Here is a 22,622-nt window from a genome sequence, read left to right as displayed (position 1 = left end):
TGTCTTACTAAAATGGCTCTAACTCTTCACCCGGATGTTCTAGGAAGTCTATGAAGATGGGTCTTGTAGGACCTTACTTATCGATGTGTTGTGCGCCACATTTATAATTAAGAAATTGCATAGACATTTAGGAATTTGACCTTCATATATAATCTAGATCGTTCAATAGAGTTAAGTTATAGAAAGTTACTTATGACTCTTATTTTTGTGATACATACCATGTCTGCTACAGAAAAGGATAAAGCATCCCAGCAGGCCACTATTAGCACTACTCAGGAAGCAACCATTACCGGGAAATCTTCCGTATTGGTGGATATAAATAGGAATCAAGAAAGTTTGTTAGGTTTTATGCTTCCAGGTTCTCAAATGCCCAGAATAGAAGGACCTACATGGGTTTCTGAACCTCCAGTAGTACCAACTATAGTTCCTATCCCACCACCAGGTGCCGCAGACTCAGATCTAGTGGGAGTGATACAGTTGCTTACACAGTTGGTCGCCGCTCAGGCCCAAAGACAAAATATGAATGTACTTGTTGCTACTCAGGGAGGGATAGACGAATCTAAGATAAAAGATTTCCTTCGTATGAATCCAACAGAATTCACATGTTCTAAGCTTGCAGAGGACCCTCAATAATTCATTGATGAGGCTTATTGAATTTGTAAGGTTATGCGGGTCTCGGATATAGATGCAGTTGAATTGGCTCTAAATCTCAGGGCAGTGATAGTAGTGCCCGAACAAATCCCCTTTGTCAAACTTATGGTAAGAACCATAAGGGTTTTTGCAGAGACGGTAGTGATGTCTGTTTTTGGTTGTGGTAAGCCAGGACACAAGATTATGGAGTGTCCTCAGCCAGGCCCTCAGGGTCAGCAAAATCGTTCCACAGCTCTGTTCGGTTGCCTGAACCAGCAGGGTGCCACTTCCAGTACTACTAGTGGGCAACGCCCAAATAGACTCTATGCTTTTCAGACACAACAGGATCAGGAAAATTCTCCTGATGTTGTTACTGGTACATTACATATTTTCCATGTTCATGTTTATGCTTTCCTATACCCAGGTGCATATTTTTCTTTTGTCACTCCATACATAGCAGGAGATTTTGGAATCAGTCCCAAAATTTTAGCAGAGCCCTTTTCAGTCTCTACCCCAGTGGGTAAAACCATCATTGCTCAATGGGTATACAGGTAATGCCCGGTTATGATATTTCAGAAATTCATGTCAACAGATTTAGTCGAGTTAGAAATGACTGATTTTGATGTCATTCTCATGGATTGGCTTCATTCTTGCTATGCCATAGACGACTGCAGAAATAGGATGGTTCAGTTTCAGTTCCCGAATGATCCCATCCTAGAGTGGAAGGGTAGCACTTCGTCTTTCAGGGTTCAACTTGTTTCCTACCTTCGGGCAAGGAAAATGATTTCTAAGGGGTGTGGGTATCATCTCATGCATGTTAAGGATTCCAGTTCTGAATCTCCCAGTCTTAAATCAGTCCCAATGGTTAATGAATATTCAGATGTCTTTCCCGAAGACCTTCTAGGCATTCTTCCCGAAAGGGAAATAATCTTCGGCATAGACCTTCACCCAGATACTCAGCCTATTTTTATTTTGCCATACAGAATGGCACCAGTAGAACTCAAGGAACTAGATCAGTTGAAGGATCTCTTATATAAGGGATTCATCAGGCCTAGTGTATCCCCATGAGGTGTGCCAGTCTTATTCGTGCACAAGAAAGATGGTTCTCTCAGAATGTGTATTGATTACCGTCAGCTCAACAAAGTCATGGTCAAGAATAGGTATCCGCTGCCTAAAATAGGTGACTTGTTTGAAAAACTTCAGGGTGCCAGTTATTTCTCCAATATAGATCTCAAATCAGGCTATCATCAGCTCAGATTTAGAGAATGTGACATCCTTAATACAGCTTTTCGTACTCGGTAAGGTTACTTTGAATTTCTAGTCATGTCCTTTGGTCTTACCAATTCCCCTGTAGCTTTCATAGACTTGATGAACCGGGTGTTCAAGCAGTACTTGGACATATTCTTCATAGTCTTCATAGATGATATTCTGGTCTATTTTCTCACAGAGCATGATCATTCAGACCATCTCATAGTTGTTCTTCAGACTCTCAGGGATCACCAGTTGTTCGCCAAGTTCACTAAGTGTGAATTTTGGCTAAGATCTGTAGCATTCCTTGGCCACATTATTTCCAGTGATGGTATTAGAGTAGATCTTAAGAAAACTGAAGCGGTAAGAAACTGGCCTCGCCCTGTCTCTCCATCAAATATCAGGAGTTTCTTAGGTTTGGATGGCTATTACAGACGGTTTGTCAAGGGATTTTCTTCTATTGCATCTCCTATGTCCATATTGACTCAGAAGAAGGTCAAGTTTTAGTGGTCAGAACCTTGAGAGAAGAGTTTTCAGGAGTTGAATACTCGACTCACCTCAGCTCTAGTTTTAGCACTTCCCGACGATTTCGATGGATTCATAGTATATTGTGATGCATCTAGAGTAGGTTTAGGTTGTGTCCTCATGCATCATGGTAGAGTCATAGCCTACACCTCCAGACAGTTAAAGCCTCATGAGAAGAATTATACTACTCATGACCTTGAGTTGGCAGCAGTTGTCTTTGCCTTAAAGATTTGGAGGCATTATCTTTACGGTGTTTATGTAGACATCTTCACATATCATAAGAGCCTTCAATATGTTTTTTTCCAGAAAGATCTCAATCTTCATCAGAGAAGGTGGTTAGATCTCTTGAAGGATTATGACATAAGTATACTTTATTATCCTAGCAAGGCCAATGTAGTGGCTGATGCACTCAGTAGACTATCCATGGGTAGTGTTAACCATGTTGAGGATAGTAAGAAGGAATTAGCTCAGGAGATTCATCAGCTTGCCAGACTAGGCGTTCGCTTAGTCAACTCTTCAGAGGGTGGTGTATGTGTTCAGAGTAGTTCAGAGTCATCTCTAGTTTCCACGGTGAAAGAGAAGCCAGACAGGGATCCTAGCCTTGACAAGCTAAAAGAGTCAGTTCAGAGTCAGGAAGTAAAGGTTTTCTCCCAAGTGGGAGAAGGTGTTCTTCATTGTCAGGGTCGTCTGTGTGTTCCCGGTGTAGATGACTCGTGGCAGCGAATTCTTGCAGAAGCGCATGGTATGCGATACTCTATTCATCTAGGGGCCACTAAGATGTACCGCGACTTGCAGGAGATCTATTGGTGGAGTGGGATGAAGAGGGACGTTGCAGAGTTTGTGGCAAAGTTCTCTACATGTCAGCAGGTTACACCCTCTCCGCGATGTGCCAAGGACAGGAATGATGGTGTTTTACGACTAGGACTTAAATTAACCATAACTCTTTGACCGAGTGTCCATTTTGGACGCATCTTATGTCGAGGGAAAATTTATTCAATCATCTACGAAATGAAAAGTCGAAATGTAAATTAATCCCTCCGTTTATAAATAATTATCCACTTTTGATTTGGCATATATCTTAACAAATAATAAATAGAGAGTGATTTTACTTTAAAGGTCTTTGAATATAATAAATATTTTATTTTTTAAAATACAATGAGTGATGTATTATACTACATTTAAAATCAAGGGTTAAATTGGTAAAATAGATGAATTATCAACTAATTTTATAAACTAAGAGGGTGTTTGAATTATCTTATAACTTATAAGATAGTTTTTGATTTTAATGTTGTTTGCCAATATTTATAATAGCTTAAAAAAAGTTGATTTTGGCTTAAAAAAGAGCTAAAAAAAAGTTGGCATTTGATACCTATTTTTTTCCAACTTATAATCTATTCCCCATTGACCAGGTAAATAACTTTTTTGCGCTTATTATTTTTCCTTATTTCAAAATTGTCCTCTTGTACGTTGCCCTAAAAAGACTCCTCTTTCACTGCATTACAGATCTTGTTGTTACTATGGCTATTCATAATTACATTTGAAAGAAGTGCAATGTGAATAATGCATTTCAAACGGCAGAGAATGAAAGATATATTCCATCAGTTGATTTTGATGTAGGCACAACTTCAACGGCTAACAATATAGATGGCGAAAATGTTAGTGAGGAAAGTAATGTGCATTGGGTGGGACTTCGTGATATGATTGCTCATGATATTTGTAATGTTTAATGCTCATATTAATTAAATATTTCCACTTTTTGTATTTATGGTGAACTTAACTCTAGCCATATTAATTTATCTTTTGTATGAAACTATTTATCTAATAATATAATTATAATGATTAGCAACATATATATTTTGCTTAATGATAAGCTCGACATATATATTAATATTATCCTCAAAGGTTAAAAGCAACAAGTCCAGTTTAATAAGACAATGGAAGTGTCGTCACAAATTGCACCTTAATGATACGAAATCTTAACGTAACCATGAAGAAACAAATAATCTTTTAATATATAAGTATTTTTTTCAAACACAAACATTCACACTAAAACTCTTAAAAAAATATTATTAATTTTTTAATAAATAACTGACTTATAATAATTAATTAAGGATGATATAGTAAAATCACGGTTAAAGCAGCTGAAACAAACATCATAGATATCTATTTTTTAATTAAGTATTATTGATTCTAATATATAAATGACTTATAATAATTAATTAGGGGTAATATAATAAAAACATATTATTAATTCTAATATATCAATGACTTATAATAATTAATAAGGGGTAATATATTACATCATGGAGCAGTTAGGGGTAAAATAGTAAATGATGAAGCAGTGGTCGAAACCAAATGACTTATAATATTTAATTAGGGGTAATACAGTAAAAAAATATTATTAATTCTAATATGTAAAAGACTTATAATAATTAATTAATGGTAATATAGTAAATTACAGAGCAATTAGGGGTAATATAGGCAGACATGTTATCTATTTTTTAATTAAATATTATTAATTCTAATATATAAATGACTTATAATAATTAATTAGGGATAATATAGTAAATCACAGAGCAATTAGGGGTAATATAGTAAATGATAGGGGGTATTATAGTAATATATTTTTAATTAAATATTATTAATTTTTTAATACATAAATGACTTATAATAATTAATTGGGGATGATATAGTAAAATTACGGTTAAAGCAACTGAAACAAACATTATAAATATCTATTTTTTCAATTAAATATTATTAATTCTAATATATAAATGACTTATAATAATTAATTAGGGGTAACATAATAAAAAATATTATTAATTCTAATATATAAATGACTTGTAATATAACATACTTTGTATATTTATGTTATAAATATGCTTTGTATGTTTCTTAATACTTTCTATATTTATATATATGTGTATATGGTATATACATGATATAAACTTTATATATAACATACTTTGTATATTTCTGTTATAAATATAATACTTTATATATTTATGTGTATAAATATAATACTTTGTGTTTAAAGATACCAAGTATTATGATATATAAAGGTAGCAGTTGCAGTTTAAGGTATAGATTTGTTAAATTGAATAAATTTTTTTATGAAAAATATGTATCACCGATTTATATTTTTAGCATATATATGGTATAAACTATTTACATTTGAATAGTATAATAAAAATGTACACAATAAAATATATATAATCAAATTAAAAATGAGAATATTTTGTGGCAGTGGTAAACTAATCTGCTACAACTTTATTAATTTCATACATATAGGAAAGATTATTCATTATTAATTACATGACTATAATTCCTTAAACGTCCGTATCACAACAGAAAATTTATTATTATTATTATTATTATTATTATTATTATTATTATTATTATTACTATTATTATTATTATATGATAGTAATTAGGATCATTAGCAGTAAAATAATGTCTTAAATAAGGGAGAAAATTAAATAAGGAAGAAAAATAATAATGACAGAGAAAAAAGGATACATATTAATTAGGATAAAATTAAGTTTGAAATTATAATTATCTTATTCTTTAAAACTGCTATATACGTAATATTGAAAAAGTAATGTTATAAGGAGAGTTTTATGTAAAAATTTAAAATATTGGGGTTATATGTAATAATAATAAAAGTTGGAATTGAAAAATTGTGGAAACACCAAAAATTTGTTTTCCCTCTTCAGAAACAAATTCGGAATTATTTTCTGAATTTTCATAACTAAACACCACAATTTTCAACTACGAAATTTTTTTTCAGAAAAAAGAAAAAAAATTCATGGCCAAACGGGCTCTAAATCTCCAATTTTTAACTTATTTGTGGGCTTATAAGCCATTGTATTTTGACCAATTAAAAGACATTTTTGTCCCTCAAACTTCTTTTTTATAAAACTTCTAATTTATGAAATATGATATTTTATATATTATTCTCCTTCTTTAATATATTTTTTTAAATTTAGATAATTATTATTATATAACATATGAATTTCTCTAATTAAAAAATAACCCACCAACCAAAATATATGAAGAATACTCATTGAAGATATACAAGTTCATGAACAATTAGCGAATGATCCATCTATATTTCAGGGTTCAGGGTTCAGGGTTTAGGGTTCAAGGTTCAGGGTTCAAAGTTGTTTAGGGTTCAGGGGGTTTTAATTTATTTAATTAGTTTTAATTTTTTATAAAGATTTAAAAAAATAAAAGATATTTTTAAATTTATGATCTTTTCAAATTTGATAATTTTAAATATGTTAGATAAAAAATTAGAATTAAGAAACTGTAAAAAAAGAAAAGAAGATATTTCGCAAATAAAATTTTGAAATGAATAAAAATAAAAGTAACATAAATAAATTAAATTGGAGAGACAAATAAAAAGGGAACTACAAAAAGGAAAAAAAATATTTTGCAAATAAATTTTGAAATGAACAGAAAAGAAGAGTAATATAAATTAAATTAAATTGGAGTACTAAATAGAAAGGGAACACCAACACAATTAAACAATTTTGACCTAAAAATATCAACTTAACAATAAATACTTTATTCGTTTTAATTTATTTAATTAATTTTAATTTTATATAAAACTTTAAAAAATAAAAGATATTTTTAAATTTATAATTTTAAATATGTTAGATAGAAAATTAGTATTAAGAAATTGTAAAATAGGAAAGAAGATATTTCGCAAACAAAATTTTGAAATGAATCAAAATAAAAGTAACATAAATAAATTAAATTGTAGAGACAAATAAAAAGGGACATCAAAAAGGAAAAAAAATATTCTGCAAATAAATTTTGAAATGAACTGAATAGAAGAGTAATATAAGTAAATTAAATTGGAGTGCTAAGTAGAAAGGGAACACCAAAACAATTAAACATTTTTGACCTAAAAAAGAAAACAACTTAACAATAAATACATCATTCGTTTTAATTTATTTAATTATTTTTAATTTTTTATAAAACTTTGAAAAATAAAAGATATTTTTAAATTTATGATCTTTTTAAATTTTATAATTTTAAATATGTTAGATAAAAAATTAGAATTCAGAAATTGTAAAAAACAAAAGAAGATATTTCGCAAATCCAATTTTGAAATGAATCGAAATAAACTTAACATAAATAAATTAAATTGGAGAGACAAATAAAAAGGGAACATCAAAAAGGAAAAAAAATATTTTGCAAATAAATTTTCAAATGAACTGAAAAGAAGAGTAATAGAAATAAATTAAATTGTAGTACTAAATAGAAAGGGAACACCAAAATAATTAAACAATTTTGACCTAAAAAAAAATCAGATTAACAATAAATAGTTCATTCGTTTTAATTTATTTAATTAGTTTTAATTTTTTTTTAAACTTCAAAAAATAAAAGGTATTTTTAAATTTATGATATTTTTAAATTTGATAATTTTAAATATGTTAGATAAAAAATTAGAATTAAGAAATTGTTAAAAAGGAAAGAAGATATTTTGCAAATAAAATTTAGAAATGAATCGAAATAAAAGTAACATAAATATATTAGATTGGAGAGACAAATAAAAAGGGAACACCAAAGAGGAAAAAAAATATTTTGCAAATAAATTTTGAAATGAACTGAAAAGAAGAGTAATATAAAAAAAATTAAATTGAAGTGCTAAATAGAAGGGAAAACCAAAACAATTAAACAATTTTGACCTGAAAAAAATCAACTTAATAATAAATACTTCATTCGTTTTAATTTATTTAATAAGTTTTAATTTTTTTTACAAACATTAAAAAATAAAAGATATTTTTAAATTTATGATCTTTTAAAATTTTATAATTTTAAATATATTAGATAAAAAATTAGAATTAAGAAATTGTAAAAAAGCAAAGAAGATATTTTGCAAATAAAATTTAGTAATGAATCAAAATAAAAGTAACATAATTAAATTATATTGGAGAGACAAATAAAAAGAGAACACCAAAAAGGAAAAAAAATATTTTGCAAATAAATTTTGAAATGAACTAAAAGGAAGAGTAATATAAATAAATTATATAAGAGTACTAAATAGAGGGGAACACCAAAACAACTAAACAATTTTTACCTAAAAAAAAATCAACATAACAATAAATACTTCATTCGTTTTAATTTATTCAAACAATTTTTACCTAAAAAAAAATCAACTTAACAATAAATACTTCATTCATTTTAATTTATTTAATTAGTTTTAAATATTTTATAAAACATTAAAAAATAAAAGATATTTTTAAATTTATGATCTTTTTAAATTTTATAATTTTAAATAAGTTAGATAAAAAAATTAGAATTAAGAAATTGTAGAAAAGGAAAGAAGATATTTCGCAAATAAAATTTTGTAATCAATCAAAATAAAAGTAACATAATTAAATTAAATTGGAGAGACAAATAAAAAGAGAACACCAAAAAGGAAAAAAAAAATTTGCAAATAAATTTTGAAACGAACTGAAAAGAAGAGTAATATAAATAAATTAAATTGGAGTACTACATAGAAAGGGAACACCAAAACAACTAAACAATTTTGACCTAAAAAAAATCAACTTAACATTAAATACTTCATTCGTTTTAACTTATTTAATTATTTTTAATTTTTTATAAAACTTTAAAAAATAAAAGATATTTTTAAATTTATGATCTTTTTAAATTTTATAATTTTAAATATGTGAGATAAAAAATTAGAATTATGATATTGTGAAAAAGGAAAGAAAATATTTTGCAAGTAAAATTTTGAATTGAATCGAAATAAAAGTAACATAAATAAATTAAATTGGAGAGACAAATAAAAAGGGAACATCAAAAAGGAAAAAAAATATTTTTCAAATAAATTTTCAAATGAACTGAAAAGAAGAGTAATAGAAATAAATTAAATTGTAGTACTAAATAGAAAGGGAACACCAAAATAATTAAACAATTTTGACCCAAAAAAAAATCAGATTAACAATAAATACTTCATTCATTTTAATTTATTTAATTAGTTTTAATTTTTTTTAAAACTTCAAAAAATAAAAGGTATTTTTAAATTTATGATCTTTTTTAATTTTATAATTTTAAATATGTGAGATAAAAATATAGAATTAAGAAATTGTTAAAAAGGAAAGAAGATATTTCGCAAATAAAATTTTAAAATGAATCAAAATAAAAGTAACATAAATATATCAGATTGGCGAGACAAATAAAAAGGGAACACCAAAAAGGAAAAAAAATATTTTGCAAATAAATTTTGAAATGAACTGAAAAGAAGAGTAATATAAAAAAAATTAAATTGAAGTACTAAATAGAAAGAGAAAACTAAAACAATTAAACAATTTAGACCTGAAAAAAATCAACTTAACAATAAATACTTCATTTGTTTTAATTTATTTAATTAGTTTTAATTTTTTTATAAAACATTAAAAAATAAAAGATATTTTTAAATTTAGGATCTTTTTAAATTTTATAATTTTAAATATGTTAGATAAAAAATTAGAATTAAGAAATTGTTAAAAAAGGAAAGAAGATATTTCGCAAATAAAATTTTGAAATGAATCAAAATAAAAGAAACATAAATAAATTAAATTACAGAGACAAATAAAAAGGAAACATCAGAAAGGAAAAAAAAAATTTTGCCAATAAATTTTGAAATAAATTGATAATGAGAATAATATAAATAAATTAAATTGGAGTACTAAATAGAATGGGAACACCAAAACAATTAAACAATTTTGACCTAAAAAACAATAACTTAACAATAAATACTTTATTCATTTTAATTTATTTAATTATTTTTAATTTTTTTATAAAACTTTAAAAAATAAAAGATATTTTTAAATTTATGATATTTTGAAATTTTATAATTTTAAGTGTGTTAGATAAAAAATTAGAATTAAGAAATTTTAAAAAGGGAAAGAAGATATTTCGCCAATAAAATTTTGAAATGAATCGAAATAAAAGTAACATAAATAAATTAAATTGGAGAGACAAATAAAAAGGGAACACCAAAAAGGAAAAAAAATATTTTGCAATTAAATTTTGAAATGAACTGAAAAGAAGAGTAATATAAATAAATTAAATTGGAGTACTAAATAGAAAGGGAACACCAAAACAATTAAACAATTTTGACCTAAAGAAAAATCAACTTAACAATAAATAATTCATTCGTTTTAATTTATTTAATTAGTTTTAATTTTTTATAAAACTTTAAAAAAGAAAAGATATTTCTAAATTTATGATCTTTTTAAATTTTATAATTTTAAATATGTTAGATAAAAAATTAGAATTAAGAAATTGTAAAAAAGGAAAGAAGATATTTCGTAAATAAAATTTTGAAATGAATCTAAATAAAAGTAACATAAATAAATTAAATTGGAGAGACAAATAAAAAGGGAACACCAAAAAGGAAAAAAATATTTTGCAAATAAATTTGAAATGAACTGAAAAGAAAAGTAATATAAATAAATTAAATTGGAGTACTAAATAGAAAGGGAACACCAAACCAATTAAACAATTTTGACCTAAAAAAAAATCAAATTTACAATAAATACTTCATTCGTTTTAATTTATTTAATTAGTTTTAATTTTTTATAAAACTTTAAAAATAAAAGATATTTTTAAATTTATGATCTTTTTAAATTTTATAATTTTTGAATATGTTAGATAAAAAATTAGAATTAAGAAATTGTAAAAAAGGAAAGAATCCCAATCATGAAAACATATGGAAAATCCATAACTTGAGTTTAGAAAAAAGGATTCTTGGACTTCATAGATGAAAGAAGTCCATGAATGAACACTATGCATACCTGGGATGATGTTCTTGAACATGAAGAATTGGAAATCCTTTAGTTCTTGAAGAAGATTGGATTTTGTTCTTGGGAATTAAGGTTGGAGAGAAACCCTAATCTTGTTTGTGAAATTGTAATGAACCAAATGGCTAACATCGTGTATAATTGGGTATATATATGCAGGTGTTAAATGACCAAAATACCCCTATTAAAACGACCTGGAAACACTGAACATAAGGTGCGACGGTGGATTCCGATGGTCTGTCGGACCTGCGACGGTTCGTTGGGCCCTGCCGTCGGACCTGGGTAGAAACTGGTCCCACTGGTTATGTGCAACGGTGGCTTCTGACGGTCCATTGGACCACAAACAACCTTGTGTCTATAATTATAACTTACTGGCTAATCTAGCCATTTTCATACTTCGAGCAAACAACGACTCACCTTACCTAATTACTCCTTCTTACCTTCTGCTAAACTAGCACACAAGGACGTATCACTTTAATACAAACTCAATCTCATGACAAAAGATTCGGCTATATATACATTCAATAAATCACCCTTACCACTTTTCTTGCCATTATGCCTCTAAACCCCCAGTTCCATCCAACACAAGAACCAATAAAATGGACAATAAGTTGCTAGTGAATCAAAATAGGCCTCACACGGCTTCACTAGACTTTGAGTTTCAACAACACAGGGATAATAAGATTACAAAAGACAGAAACTTGACACACAATAATCAATGATCTAAGGATACATATGTTACTCTGTATAAATAAAAAAAAAAATTTGAGTCAAACACTTCCCCCGCAGACTACCATACAATCCACACATGCTACTAGCTACCACATTAGTTTATCACTAAAAAAGGGTAAATCATCCTCAAACATCGGTTATTCAACTAAAATATTTATTGACTCTTTTATATGATTCCCAAAAGGATTTTTTCTGCCAGTGACCATCTCTATTTTCCTTGGATCTGCATCGGAGAGTGAGGAAAATGATTTTACTCCCATTGAATGCACTGCCTGCGCAGGAAAATAAAGTGTAATCAGGAGAAACCTTAGGAATTTGTCTGTTCCCAAAGCATGGACTATCAGATCAATATAAACGACAAACCTTTGCTGTCACCATTCCAATACCAGGTAATTGTTTCAGCAAGTATGGACTGTCATCCCAGACCTTCTGATACAAAGATTTGGTTAGAAGTGCTGAACTCAAAGCTCCTCGATAGTTCTTCCTGTATAGGAAATACTCTTTCATGCACTTCACAATTCTATATCCATTTGCACATACAGCGTTCATATCCTACATCATTAAAGACTATTAGCCGTAGCAATGGTTTTGGTGCATGGTAATATAATACATGAACTTAATAACAAAACCTGGCTAAGGGATAAATCATGGATGAAAGGGTCCCCTGTCAGGCAGTCATTTGCCAAAACAAATATCTTCTCTTCTCTGGTTTGGACCCGCATTTTTCTTTTCGCTTTGTCTCCAAGGATGTGAAAGCGAAGCCGATTGTCTTTGTCAATGTTGATGTCATTCAGGAGCTTCTTCTCATTGCGCCTCAGTTGTATCCCTTCATTTTACAGGAAAGTGAGATATAACACTTGTTTTAATAACTCAAATGTTTTAATTTGTGGAGTATGAGAAGATACATCCAAGTTCCTCAGCACGGCAAACAATTTGAAGTGCATCCTCTATGCTACAGTTTCCAGGGGCTTGCATGATGTGCTTCATCGTGTCAAATTTCAGATAGTATTTCGTCATCAACTTTCCAGGTTCTGCATATACAAGAGGTGGAAATTTAGATTTCCGACATGTATATTACTCTACACTGCATTCTAAAATCTCGATACCAAGAGGCTTTAAGAGGAAACCATCTTCATCGGTCCAAATCAATTGATACCTTGACAACTCATTTACATTCTGAACACAAATATCTGGAAAATATATTTTAAGTGAGAACACATGGGTACATAAACTTGAAAGAACTTCATAGTTTACCAGTGTCATTGATCACCTTGCATATGCCTCTCTAAACGGTTGCCAATTAGCCCTTTCCTTACTCCATATTTCTCTGGATTCTACATTTTGACTGAAAATTATTAGGAATAAATTTTACAGACATGCAGATAGATCATATTCTCCATTAATCATCTCAGAATGATATACCTTTTTCATTCTTACATACAAATATGAGCATTTCATCCATTCAATTGCTCCTGTTATATCTGACACAGTCAGTTGAACAATCTCTGCTGTTAGGTGCTCTGTAACACATGGAAGCAATCTAAAGCGAAAGAAAACCAAGTCAATTTCTTGGTTAGACGGTCCTTTTTGCATGCACCCAAAATCAGAAAGCATCACTAACTAACAAGATAAATAAATACATACTGTGATTCCACCAATTCGCATCCACTTAATAAATTCTCGTACAAGTGAACCTAGTATGCAAAAGAAGGGATCAGATAGGAAATTTAGCAGCAATGATCAAGATGACGTACTGCATATTAGCTACTGACTGCGGGGAAATAAGAGAAAAGAAAACATTAAATTACTTTTTCTAAGTCGAATTTTCATAAGCAGGGAACCTTTATCTGTACCACAATAGAAGACTCACAGTTTCTTTTCTGGTCATGATTATGACCACTCCTGTGTCATCAAACGGTGGTCGGCCTGCTCTTCCTGACATCTGCAATAGTTGAACAATATATAGCTCTTATTTGGAACTAAGAAGAATTTTACTTTAGTCATAGGTTTCCAAGTATGAACAAAAGCATCATCTCAGAATTCTAGACAGGAGTACAAATTTGTATTGCAGAATACAAATGACTTAGCAGAGAAACCCCAAGGATGAGCAGCATGCCTGCAGGACAGTTGATCTGTCATATTCCATGTAGATCCCTTTTTCCTTATTGCTGAAAAGAACATGATATAATTACAAAGATGACATCCAACTTATGAACAAATTAGATAATTGCTGGTGGACTTACAAGTACTGAGTTGATTTAATCACAACAGTATGTGCTGGTAGATTAATTCCATGGGCAAGAGTATTTGTAGTGCACAGCACTTGAACGTCACCATTCAGAAATAGGCCTTCAATGAGGTTGCGGTCATTCATAGAAAGACCACCATTGTGATAACCAACTGCATAACACAGATATCAATAATCTGCAAGGTCTACGCTCAATACATCTATATACTCAACCTCCCACCGCAAAGGAAAAAAGAGAAAAATGAAAGACACGTTTTTGTTTCAACAAGGGATTTGAGAGGATCACAACAGCGGTAGGAAGGATAGTACATACCACCATAAAGAATATAAGACTGCATTTGTTTGTCACTGCATGATAGTGAAGCTTCCCTCAACCTTTCCTGTTGCTCTCTGTTTTTGATAAAAGGATTTGATTGACCATAGGTCATAGCTGTCTGAGAGAGCTGTTGTGCTGCCTCTTGTGCTCCTTTTCTGGTTGAACAAAAAACTAGAGCAGATTTTCCTCTAGAATGTTGCATGAGGATATCTGTACAAATTTTCATGTTATATAGGACATAGTAAAGTGTGTGTAAATTGAAAAAAGGAGGTATATGATGGCGCAACTAGCTTCTTATACTTACCAAAGACAGTTCTGTAGGCGCTGGAAAAGAAAATCAAACAGTATCATCAATATATTAAGGGTTGACTTGACACTTAACTGAGGCCTGAGGAACAGCAAATCAACATCATAGATTCATCAAAGTGATTTGAGTTAAGGGCATACCTGGCTATAAGCTAAATCTCGCCAATCGTTTGGCTTGCACCATGAGTTATGGAAATCGAGCACACTATAAAGCGTGAGTACATGAGTCATGAGCTGCATGACCTCAACTTGGAGTTCATAACTTATGGAATGTGATTCTGACTACTGAAATGAACTGGAACTCTCATTTTGGAACTGGAATAGTACATGATTCTCTATCATATGCATGAACATGAACTATGATCATGGAACTGAAATGTAAGGCATGAGCTATGTATTAGGATAACTGAAAAATACTGAGATAAGAATGGGTTGAGCCTCACCCTGACTTCTAATGTTCTATATCATACTCGCATTACTACTAAAATCTGAGAGCTTCTATCATCTCCCCCTTAGCTTTAAGCCATCATCTTATGTTTGAGAGATTCCTTACCAAACTCAAAACTAAACCACACTAACTGCACTCTGGGGTCTGGAATAAGACAATACACGCAATTAAATAGAACGTAACGCGAATAACAACACTGGAAGTGGGAAAACCCACTGCTAATACTACCTTTTGAGATACACTATATCTTTCTATAGCCCCCCAATAGTCATCATATAATACTTGAACACTTACTAACTTCGAATCTTCATGAGTATCCCCATAGTCGGAGTGCACACCCTCTAGCGCCTCAACTCTTATTTCTGTCGGTTCAACCTTCAAAAATTCAAACTTAGATACTAACACTTAACATAAATATCACCAAGCCTTTGATGAATCATACTACTTCCGACATAGCCTACCAATATCGCAACTCCAAACTTATATCTTTCTACTATGAGAATCAAGATTATATCAAAAGGCTCAACATTATCAATCAAAACTCCTTAACTTGGCTATTTAGAACACCATATACCATCTAACTAGTCTTTCTCCACCTAGCAACTCAACGGTACCACTAGCCACACACAACATGTAATAGCCTTATAAAAATACCGCAACCTCATATCACCTTGGCGTACTTCTACTTCATACATACAACATCATACTTCATTACGAATCAAATAAACTTAAGCTCTTGCATGCATTGTTCAAGCCTATTAGATCACTTCCATAAAACTAGTATCATTAACTAAGAAATAATCACATCCACCTTCATGGACATCAACTGTTCAAACTTAATGTCTAGTGCTAAGCATGATTTACAACTCAACCTTACACACAATTCTTACTTGGAAACTACGAAATAAGATATAGTACCTAAAGAGTGAATGATCTAACCCGTGGACAGATTTGGAACTTTCAATCTCTAAGAAATCATTATCAAGTTTCAAAGATATGTCAAGCACGCGATTAACCCTATGAGCCAAGCAAACATTAGAATCTTTACAACAACACGGGTTCACGCCCTTGTCCTTGATCAACATCTTTAATTTCTTCATACACTTGAGATTCATTAATCACATCATACATATTCTCAAGTGGTGGGCAAGTTTTACACACAAGTTGGTCAACACAACATGATGATGTACTTTCATTCAACACAATAGCTTCAATACTAGGTGGACACAAATCGATCTTACTAGAAGAGTCGATTCGGTCATCTATAGGATCAACTAGTGTATCTACTCGCACAACATGTATATATTATCCACAAGTGGTAAGGAATCAATAGACTCATATGTAGGTAAGCTACTACTTACACTCAATGGCTTATTAGTCACACGTTCATCATTCACATGCACCAAAGTGTAGGAGTTAGCTATTTTACCTTGACGTTCGTGAATATGTTCGTCTTTAACTCGTTGTAAAAGTCCTTCACAAATTTGGGCAGCAACTTCCTTAGGGAAGCTCTCATTGCTAGGTGTTTGGACCTTAGGTTTTGGATTTTTTTGGGATAAGTGTGGATACCAATTGGCGTAGCCTTTTAACGTGCCATTTCATGTCTTCAATATTGTCGGTGATGCGGTCAAACGTGGCATCGAGATTGGTGGAAGCCATGGTACATAAAAGAAAAGACAACAATGAACAACAAAACAAACAAACTTGTTAGCTCAAAAATTTCTCACCACACTCTCACTCTTGATTTTTACCTCACACTTGATTTCACAAGTGTTGAAAGTCGGCTTGTTCTTTGTGAGTGATTGAGGGTCCAGTCTACTCTTATCCAAAATAGATTTTCATTTGAGTTGACGCAAAGAAAATTTATTTATGGACTTGAACCAACAAGGTACAATTGATTCACAAAAAAGAAAAGCACACAACAAACTCTTAATACGAATGAACGAACACAAAGACTAACTAACAATCTAGTAAATGAGTACCAGTTTGCCAATTAGTATTGAAACCAACCAAACTGGAACTAAGGAACAACAAAAGGAAACTAAGAAATCTAAAATTTGAGCTTAAATATGTTGTGTGAACAGTAAAACGTGATGATGTGGCAGCCACGTATTAATCTCGATCCCACACAATTTTTGTTGTCCAATTTCAAGTCTTGGTCGATTTTTCAATTTGGACTTTGGTGAAATTTGTTTAAGGAGGAAAATTCAAACAAGTCTTGGAGCACTTTTCAATTTCAAGTTTTCAAGACTTGACTTTCTTGTACTTCTTAAAACATGGATCCTTAAATCATGGAAAAGGGTTGGAAAGTGGTTGAGACTTGATTAATAGGTCTTTGTTGGTTGTAGTGTCTTTCAAGATTAACAAATAATACACCCTTTTCCTTCAACTTTTTGTATTTAGCATTCACTTTATCTTCAACAATATATAAAGGTGGTGATGAACATCAAGAACAACAACAACAACACCAAGAACTACAACAATAATCTTCAAGAATATCAATAATTTTCACACGGTCACTCCCAAATTCCACAATAACAATATCTTCAACACTTGGACAAGACAACTACAACTTCAACAAAATGTAATTAATTAAGAGCGATTGATTATGCTATTACTATAAAAATTAATATAATTTTATCATATCCAATAGTAATCATCGATAATTCATTGGAATAGTATATTAATTAAATACGGGATGCTATATTTGCATATGCAAAATATGATATTATTAAATATTATTGGATAGTGCATTGTATTTATCTTTCACGATAATGAAATTTTACTATATATTTTTCTTTATTTCATTTTAACTTGATACATATTGACCCAACACAATTTCTAAGAAAATATTCATTAGAAATTTATTTTATTAAATTTATTAATTTTTTACTTTAAAAATTTAAAACCGACCACCCAAAACCGACCACAAAAAGTGGTCGGAAAAAACCGACCACTTATGGTCGGTTTTTTAATTTATTTTTTTCAAATTTTTTTTATTAAAAAAAGCTACCACATGTAGTAGCTTTATAATTATAAAATAGCAAAATAAATATTTCAATTATTTTTATATTAATTATTAAATTTTTCTAAAATTAAAATTTAAAAAAATAACAAAACCGAACACTTGTGGTCGGTTTTAAAAAAAATTAATTTAAAAATATTTCGAAAAACTGGCCACAAGTGGTCGGTTTTTTAAATTTGGTTGATTTTAATTTAAATAATACTAATAAAAAATTTAAAAACCAACCACATGTGGTTTGTTTTGGAAATATAAAAAGATAAAAACTAAATAATTATTTTTATAAAATAATTATATAAAACGTTGTATATTAACTTTATGTAATCTAATTATTGTTATTAGTAAGAAATGATATATTACATTACACATATAATATAATATAATATAATATAATATAATATAATATAATATAATATAATATAATATAATATAATATAATATAATATAATATAATATAATATAATATAATATAATATAATATAATATATTTACTTTATTAAAAAATAATCTAATATACTATTATTTTTTAAAATTATACTGATTACATGTAGTCAATAACCGATATAATAATATTAAAATTAATCAATCTAACATGAAAAAACTTACACTAAAAAATACATCAAATATAATATACAAATTATGTATAACATAATCTTTATGTTTTACTTATATTACAATATATAAAATAAATATGTTCCTTTATACATACGTTAAATGACGTTAATATGCATAATCTTTATATAAAGAATATGTCTGTGTGTATATATATATATATATATACACCGTTGAGATAGACCATTGAAATCTGCCGTATATGTAATTGAAAGATGAAAACTAATCTTTATAGTATGTATTTGACAGACGATATTTTATAGTACGTTTTACAGGAATAATAATGTAATATATAACCGATAATTCATCAGAATACAATGAACGTGTTCTATTATAAGTTAATATGCACTTGTGGATGCGATATATATCATACGAATTCAAAAGTTTATATATATATATATATATATATACATACAAATCAGTGTTGGTTGGTGGAATTGATTTTGGTTACTAGAATGGATTTGACTTGGGCGTATGAGTCATATTGGTGGGCATGGATCGTCTGTTTCCTTTACTTAATCTTGGACTTGTTACTTAAGTTGGATCTGAGTACAAGTGGCTCACCATGAGCCGTAAGCCACTATACAAGTCATACCCAGGACTCGTATGGTGGACAGTGTCTAAATTTTCCTTGGGTTTCAATCTGCTAGGGATATGGATGAAAGGTAAGAATTGTATGCTTTTGATACAACTTGGTTAGATGAGTCGTATTCTTGACAGTGTTGGATCCAAAGGTTGAGGCTAGGATACGAGTAGAGGGTATCACTCGTATTAGAGGGTATGACTCGTGTGGGTCAGTCATACCCCTATGACTGGATTTTGATGCAAGTTATGAGGGGTATTCTTGATATTTCCTCAGTTATCCTAATAAGGTTCCACAACTTCTAACCTATTTGTAAGGTTATTTACCTGATTATTCCTATCATTAATACTTAAAAATCTTCTAAACACTTTATATTTCTCTCAAAAGCTTTTGGGCAAGAGAAGCTAGGGTTTAGACTAGAGAATTAATTTGAGGCTTGTCTTGGTTATTTCTTTCCATCATCATCTTTGTTTAAGGTTAAGGCATGTTCTCTTGCCTCGTTGTTAATTCTACTTAAAGGCATAGTTTTATGAATGTTTTCATGATTTCATTGATTGTATGATTTTGGTTTGCAAATATGAATTGGGGCATTCGATATTAAATAGTTGTTTATGGTTTCCCATGGTTTTAATTATGCTTTTATATGATTAATGGTGGTTTTGGATAATTGGATTGCATGGGTATAGTTTATTGGTAATTGGTTTTGGTCATATTATGCCCCCAATGTGTTTGACAAAATAGTTATGTAGATATGTCCATCGCATTGACTACTTTTAATGGAACTCTTGCTTGTTTTGAATCTTAGTAAAGGAATTATGCATGGTTTAAATGGATCGGAATGGAAATGTCTAATGATTATGCTTGAGGGGTACATGGAATCCCCTAAGTGGTTTAATATGGTAAATGGAAAGGCACTTGAAAGTCTCCTTAAACCTATTTATGGTTGGCTATGGATAATACTTGCAAGTAAGGATTAGTATGATGATACCAATATTGATGGCCTTGGTTAATAAATGGATAATGGTTTGGTTATTTTTAAATTGGTTTTAATTGGGCAATAATGGCGGGATGTGTTGCAAAGCCGTGGAAGGTAGAGGTCCCAGGGGGACAAAAATTGGAATCTCATATTTGCCAATGTGAGGTTGGTCTTGGTGACTGTATGCATGATGTCACACTATATTTTGGGTGATGTACTAGTCATCCTAAGGTTTTTTTCCCTGGTCGTACGTCTACATGTATTGGGGCCCTTTCAGCAGGGGGAGTTGAACTCATATAGCCCGTGGGTGGTTTAGGATGGTAAAGCTACACAAGCCAGGTAAAGGTTTTAAAGGCCTACTAAACCCGCTCCCTTTTCCCGGCATAGTTATATATATATGTATGTATGGTTGTGTGCATATGGTGATTTTAATTTTTTTTTTTATATAAATGGCATTATTTTATCCTTATCCTGATATCATGATAGTGTTCACCCACTAACCCATCTACTGGTGGTTGTATACCCACACAATGCAAGAACTAGTTGCTCTATTACTCCTACATAGTGATTGACTCGGGGATAGCATTTGGACTTAAGTGGTGAGCGTCCATCTATTCAGAAGGCTCTATTTCATGTTATGGATATTACTAGACGCTTCGATTTTATTTTGGATATTAGTTTTGGTTATGGTTGGGGGCATGTCCCAACCAGATTTTATTACTCTTTTGGTTAGAGACTTTGTGGTACTTCTATGGGTTGGAATGGGCAGGATCGCTATTAGTGTTAGCCTTGGCATTGGGATAAGTTGAAAGGCTAACATCATTGGATAAAATTGTTGGTTGTTCCATCCTATTTTATTTTGGATTTAATTTTATTATGTTTTGGAACATCTTTGGTTACGCCCTGGTTTATGGACCTTGTTTTGGTATTAGTTTGGTATGGTTTGATTGTTGGTATGGGACGGTTGGACTCGGTTGGGGTTGGTCATGGTTGTGATCCTATTCCAGGGTTTTTATGTAAGCTGTTGCACCATCTTGCTACATGGTCGATATTAAGCCAACTTAGTGCAGGCGGCTGGAGGTTGGGTTGGGTAACGGGGGTGGTCTCCAGTCTTGGTCAATCTTGGGATGCCCATTACAACATGAACCCCGGTCAGGTTGTGGCATTCTATCCACAGTAACCAAAATAGAATCATACTAATTTTGATATGGTATAAGACCCATAATGAAATCCATATTGATAATCTCCAACTTCTATATGGGCAACCCTATCTCTTGAGACATTGCACTAGGCCTCAAGTGTTCAACCTTAACTTGCTGACAAACCATACACTTAGCCACAAATTTTGCCATATCTCTTTTCATATTATTTCACCGGTAGATATCCTTCAAGTCATTGTGCATTTTTGTCAACTCTAGATAAGTTGTATATTTGGACTTATTATCCTCAGTTAAAATCCTTTCTTGCATCCCATCAACGCCAAGAACACACAACTTTCCTTGATACCTCAAGATGCCATCTCCCTCATTCTTGAAAGCCATAACCTTTTGTTGACCCACATCATCCTTAATATGTATAAGTATTAGATCCAAAACATGTTTCTCATTCACCTCAGCACAAAGAGATGATTTAACCATTTCTTAAACAATCATTCCCCCATCATCAGATTCCAAGGGATGGGCTTCTAAATTAGATAACTTGCGAATATCCTTCACCAACCCCTTTTCTCCTCTGCAACATGAGAAAGAATCCCTATAGACAACTTTCTAAGAGCATCAATAACAACATTAGCTTTAAAGGGATGGTAGTGAAGGTGCATGTCATAATACTTGAGCAATTCAAGCCATCACCTCTGCCTTAGTTCAGCTCCTTCTGAGTAAACACATATTGCAAGCTGTTATGGTCTAAATTGATATCCACATGCACCCCATATTGATAATGGTGCCAAATTTTTAATGCAAAACCCACAGTCGCCAACCCTAGATCATGAGTCGGATAATTCCTCTCAAGAACCTTAAGCTGCCTGGTAGCATGGGAGACAAGCTTACCATGTTTCATCAAAACACAACCTAGTCCTACATGGGATGAATCATAATACACAAAAAAACCCTCAGTACCCTCGGGTAGGGTCAAGACTAGTGAAGAAGTCAACTTATCCTTAAACTTCTCAAA

General features: G+C 30.8%; 1 protein-coding gene across 1 annotated transcript; it reads right to left on the bottom strand.

Annotated features, from left to right (window-relative positions):
- Positions 1 to 12,076: 12,076 nt before the first annotated feature.
- Positions 12,077 to 22,087, bottom strand: LOC107865666 (DExH-box ATP-dependent RNA helicase DExH17-like). Its single transcript, XM_016711878.2, has 14 exons — positions 21,825 to 22,087; positions 14,815 to 14,891; positions 14,501 to 14,713; positions 14,183 to 14,339; positions 14,056 to 14,107; positions 13,810 to 13,881; positions 13,584 to 13,633; positions 13,362 to 13,479; positions 13,210 to 13,273; positions 13,046 to 13,129; positions 12,845 to 12,970; positions 12,569 to 12,765; positions 12,303 to 12,491; positions 12,077 to 12,211 (listed from the first exon to the last, which is right to left on the bottom strand). The coding sequence occupies exons 1-14, from the start codon at positions 22,085 to 22,087 to the stop codon at positions 12,077 to 12,079; spliced, it is 1,797 nt and encodes a 598-aa protein (XP_016567364.2).
- Between the last annotated feature and the right edge of the window lie 535 nt (positions 22,088 to 22,622).

The sequence above is a fragment of the Capsicum annuum genome, unplaced genomic scaffold, assembly GCF_002878395.1.
Source record: "Capsicum annuum cultivar UCD-10X-F1 unplaced genomic scaffold, UCD10Xv1.1 ctg3390, whole genome shotgun sequence".
In the NCBI taxonomy this organism is placed as follows: domain Eukaryota; kingdom Viridiplantae; phylum Streptophyta; class Magnoliopsida; order Solanales; family Solanaceae; genus Capsicum; species Capsicum annuum.
The sequence above is the reverse complement of the archived record's forward strand: the minus strand, read 5'-3'. Positions and strand labels throughout refer to the sequence as shown.

What these genes read in the sequence shown, in the direction of transcription:
- LOC107865666 (XM_016711878.2), bottom strand. Translation starts at nt 22,087, where the DNA reads ATGGTTAAATCATCTCTTTGTGCTGAGGTGAATGAGAAACATGTTTTG. An exon ending in TGCGAATTGGTGGAATCACA is followed by an intron (nt 13,480 to 13,583) that starts GTATGTATTTAT and finishes CTTTCGCTTTAG; the next exon opens with ATTGCTTCCATGTGTTACAG. An exon ending in ATGATTTATCCCTTAGCCAG is followed by an intron (nt 12,492 to 12,568) that starts GTTTTGTTATTA and finishes TTAATGATGTAG; the next exon opens with GATATGAACGCTGTATGTGC.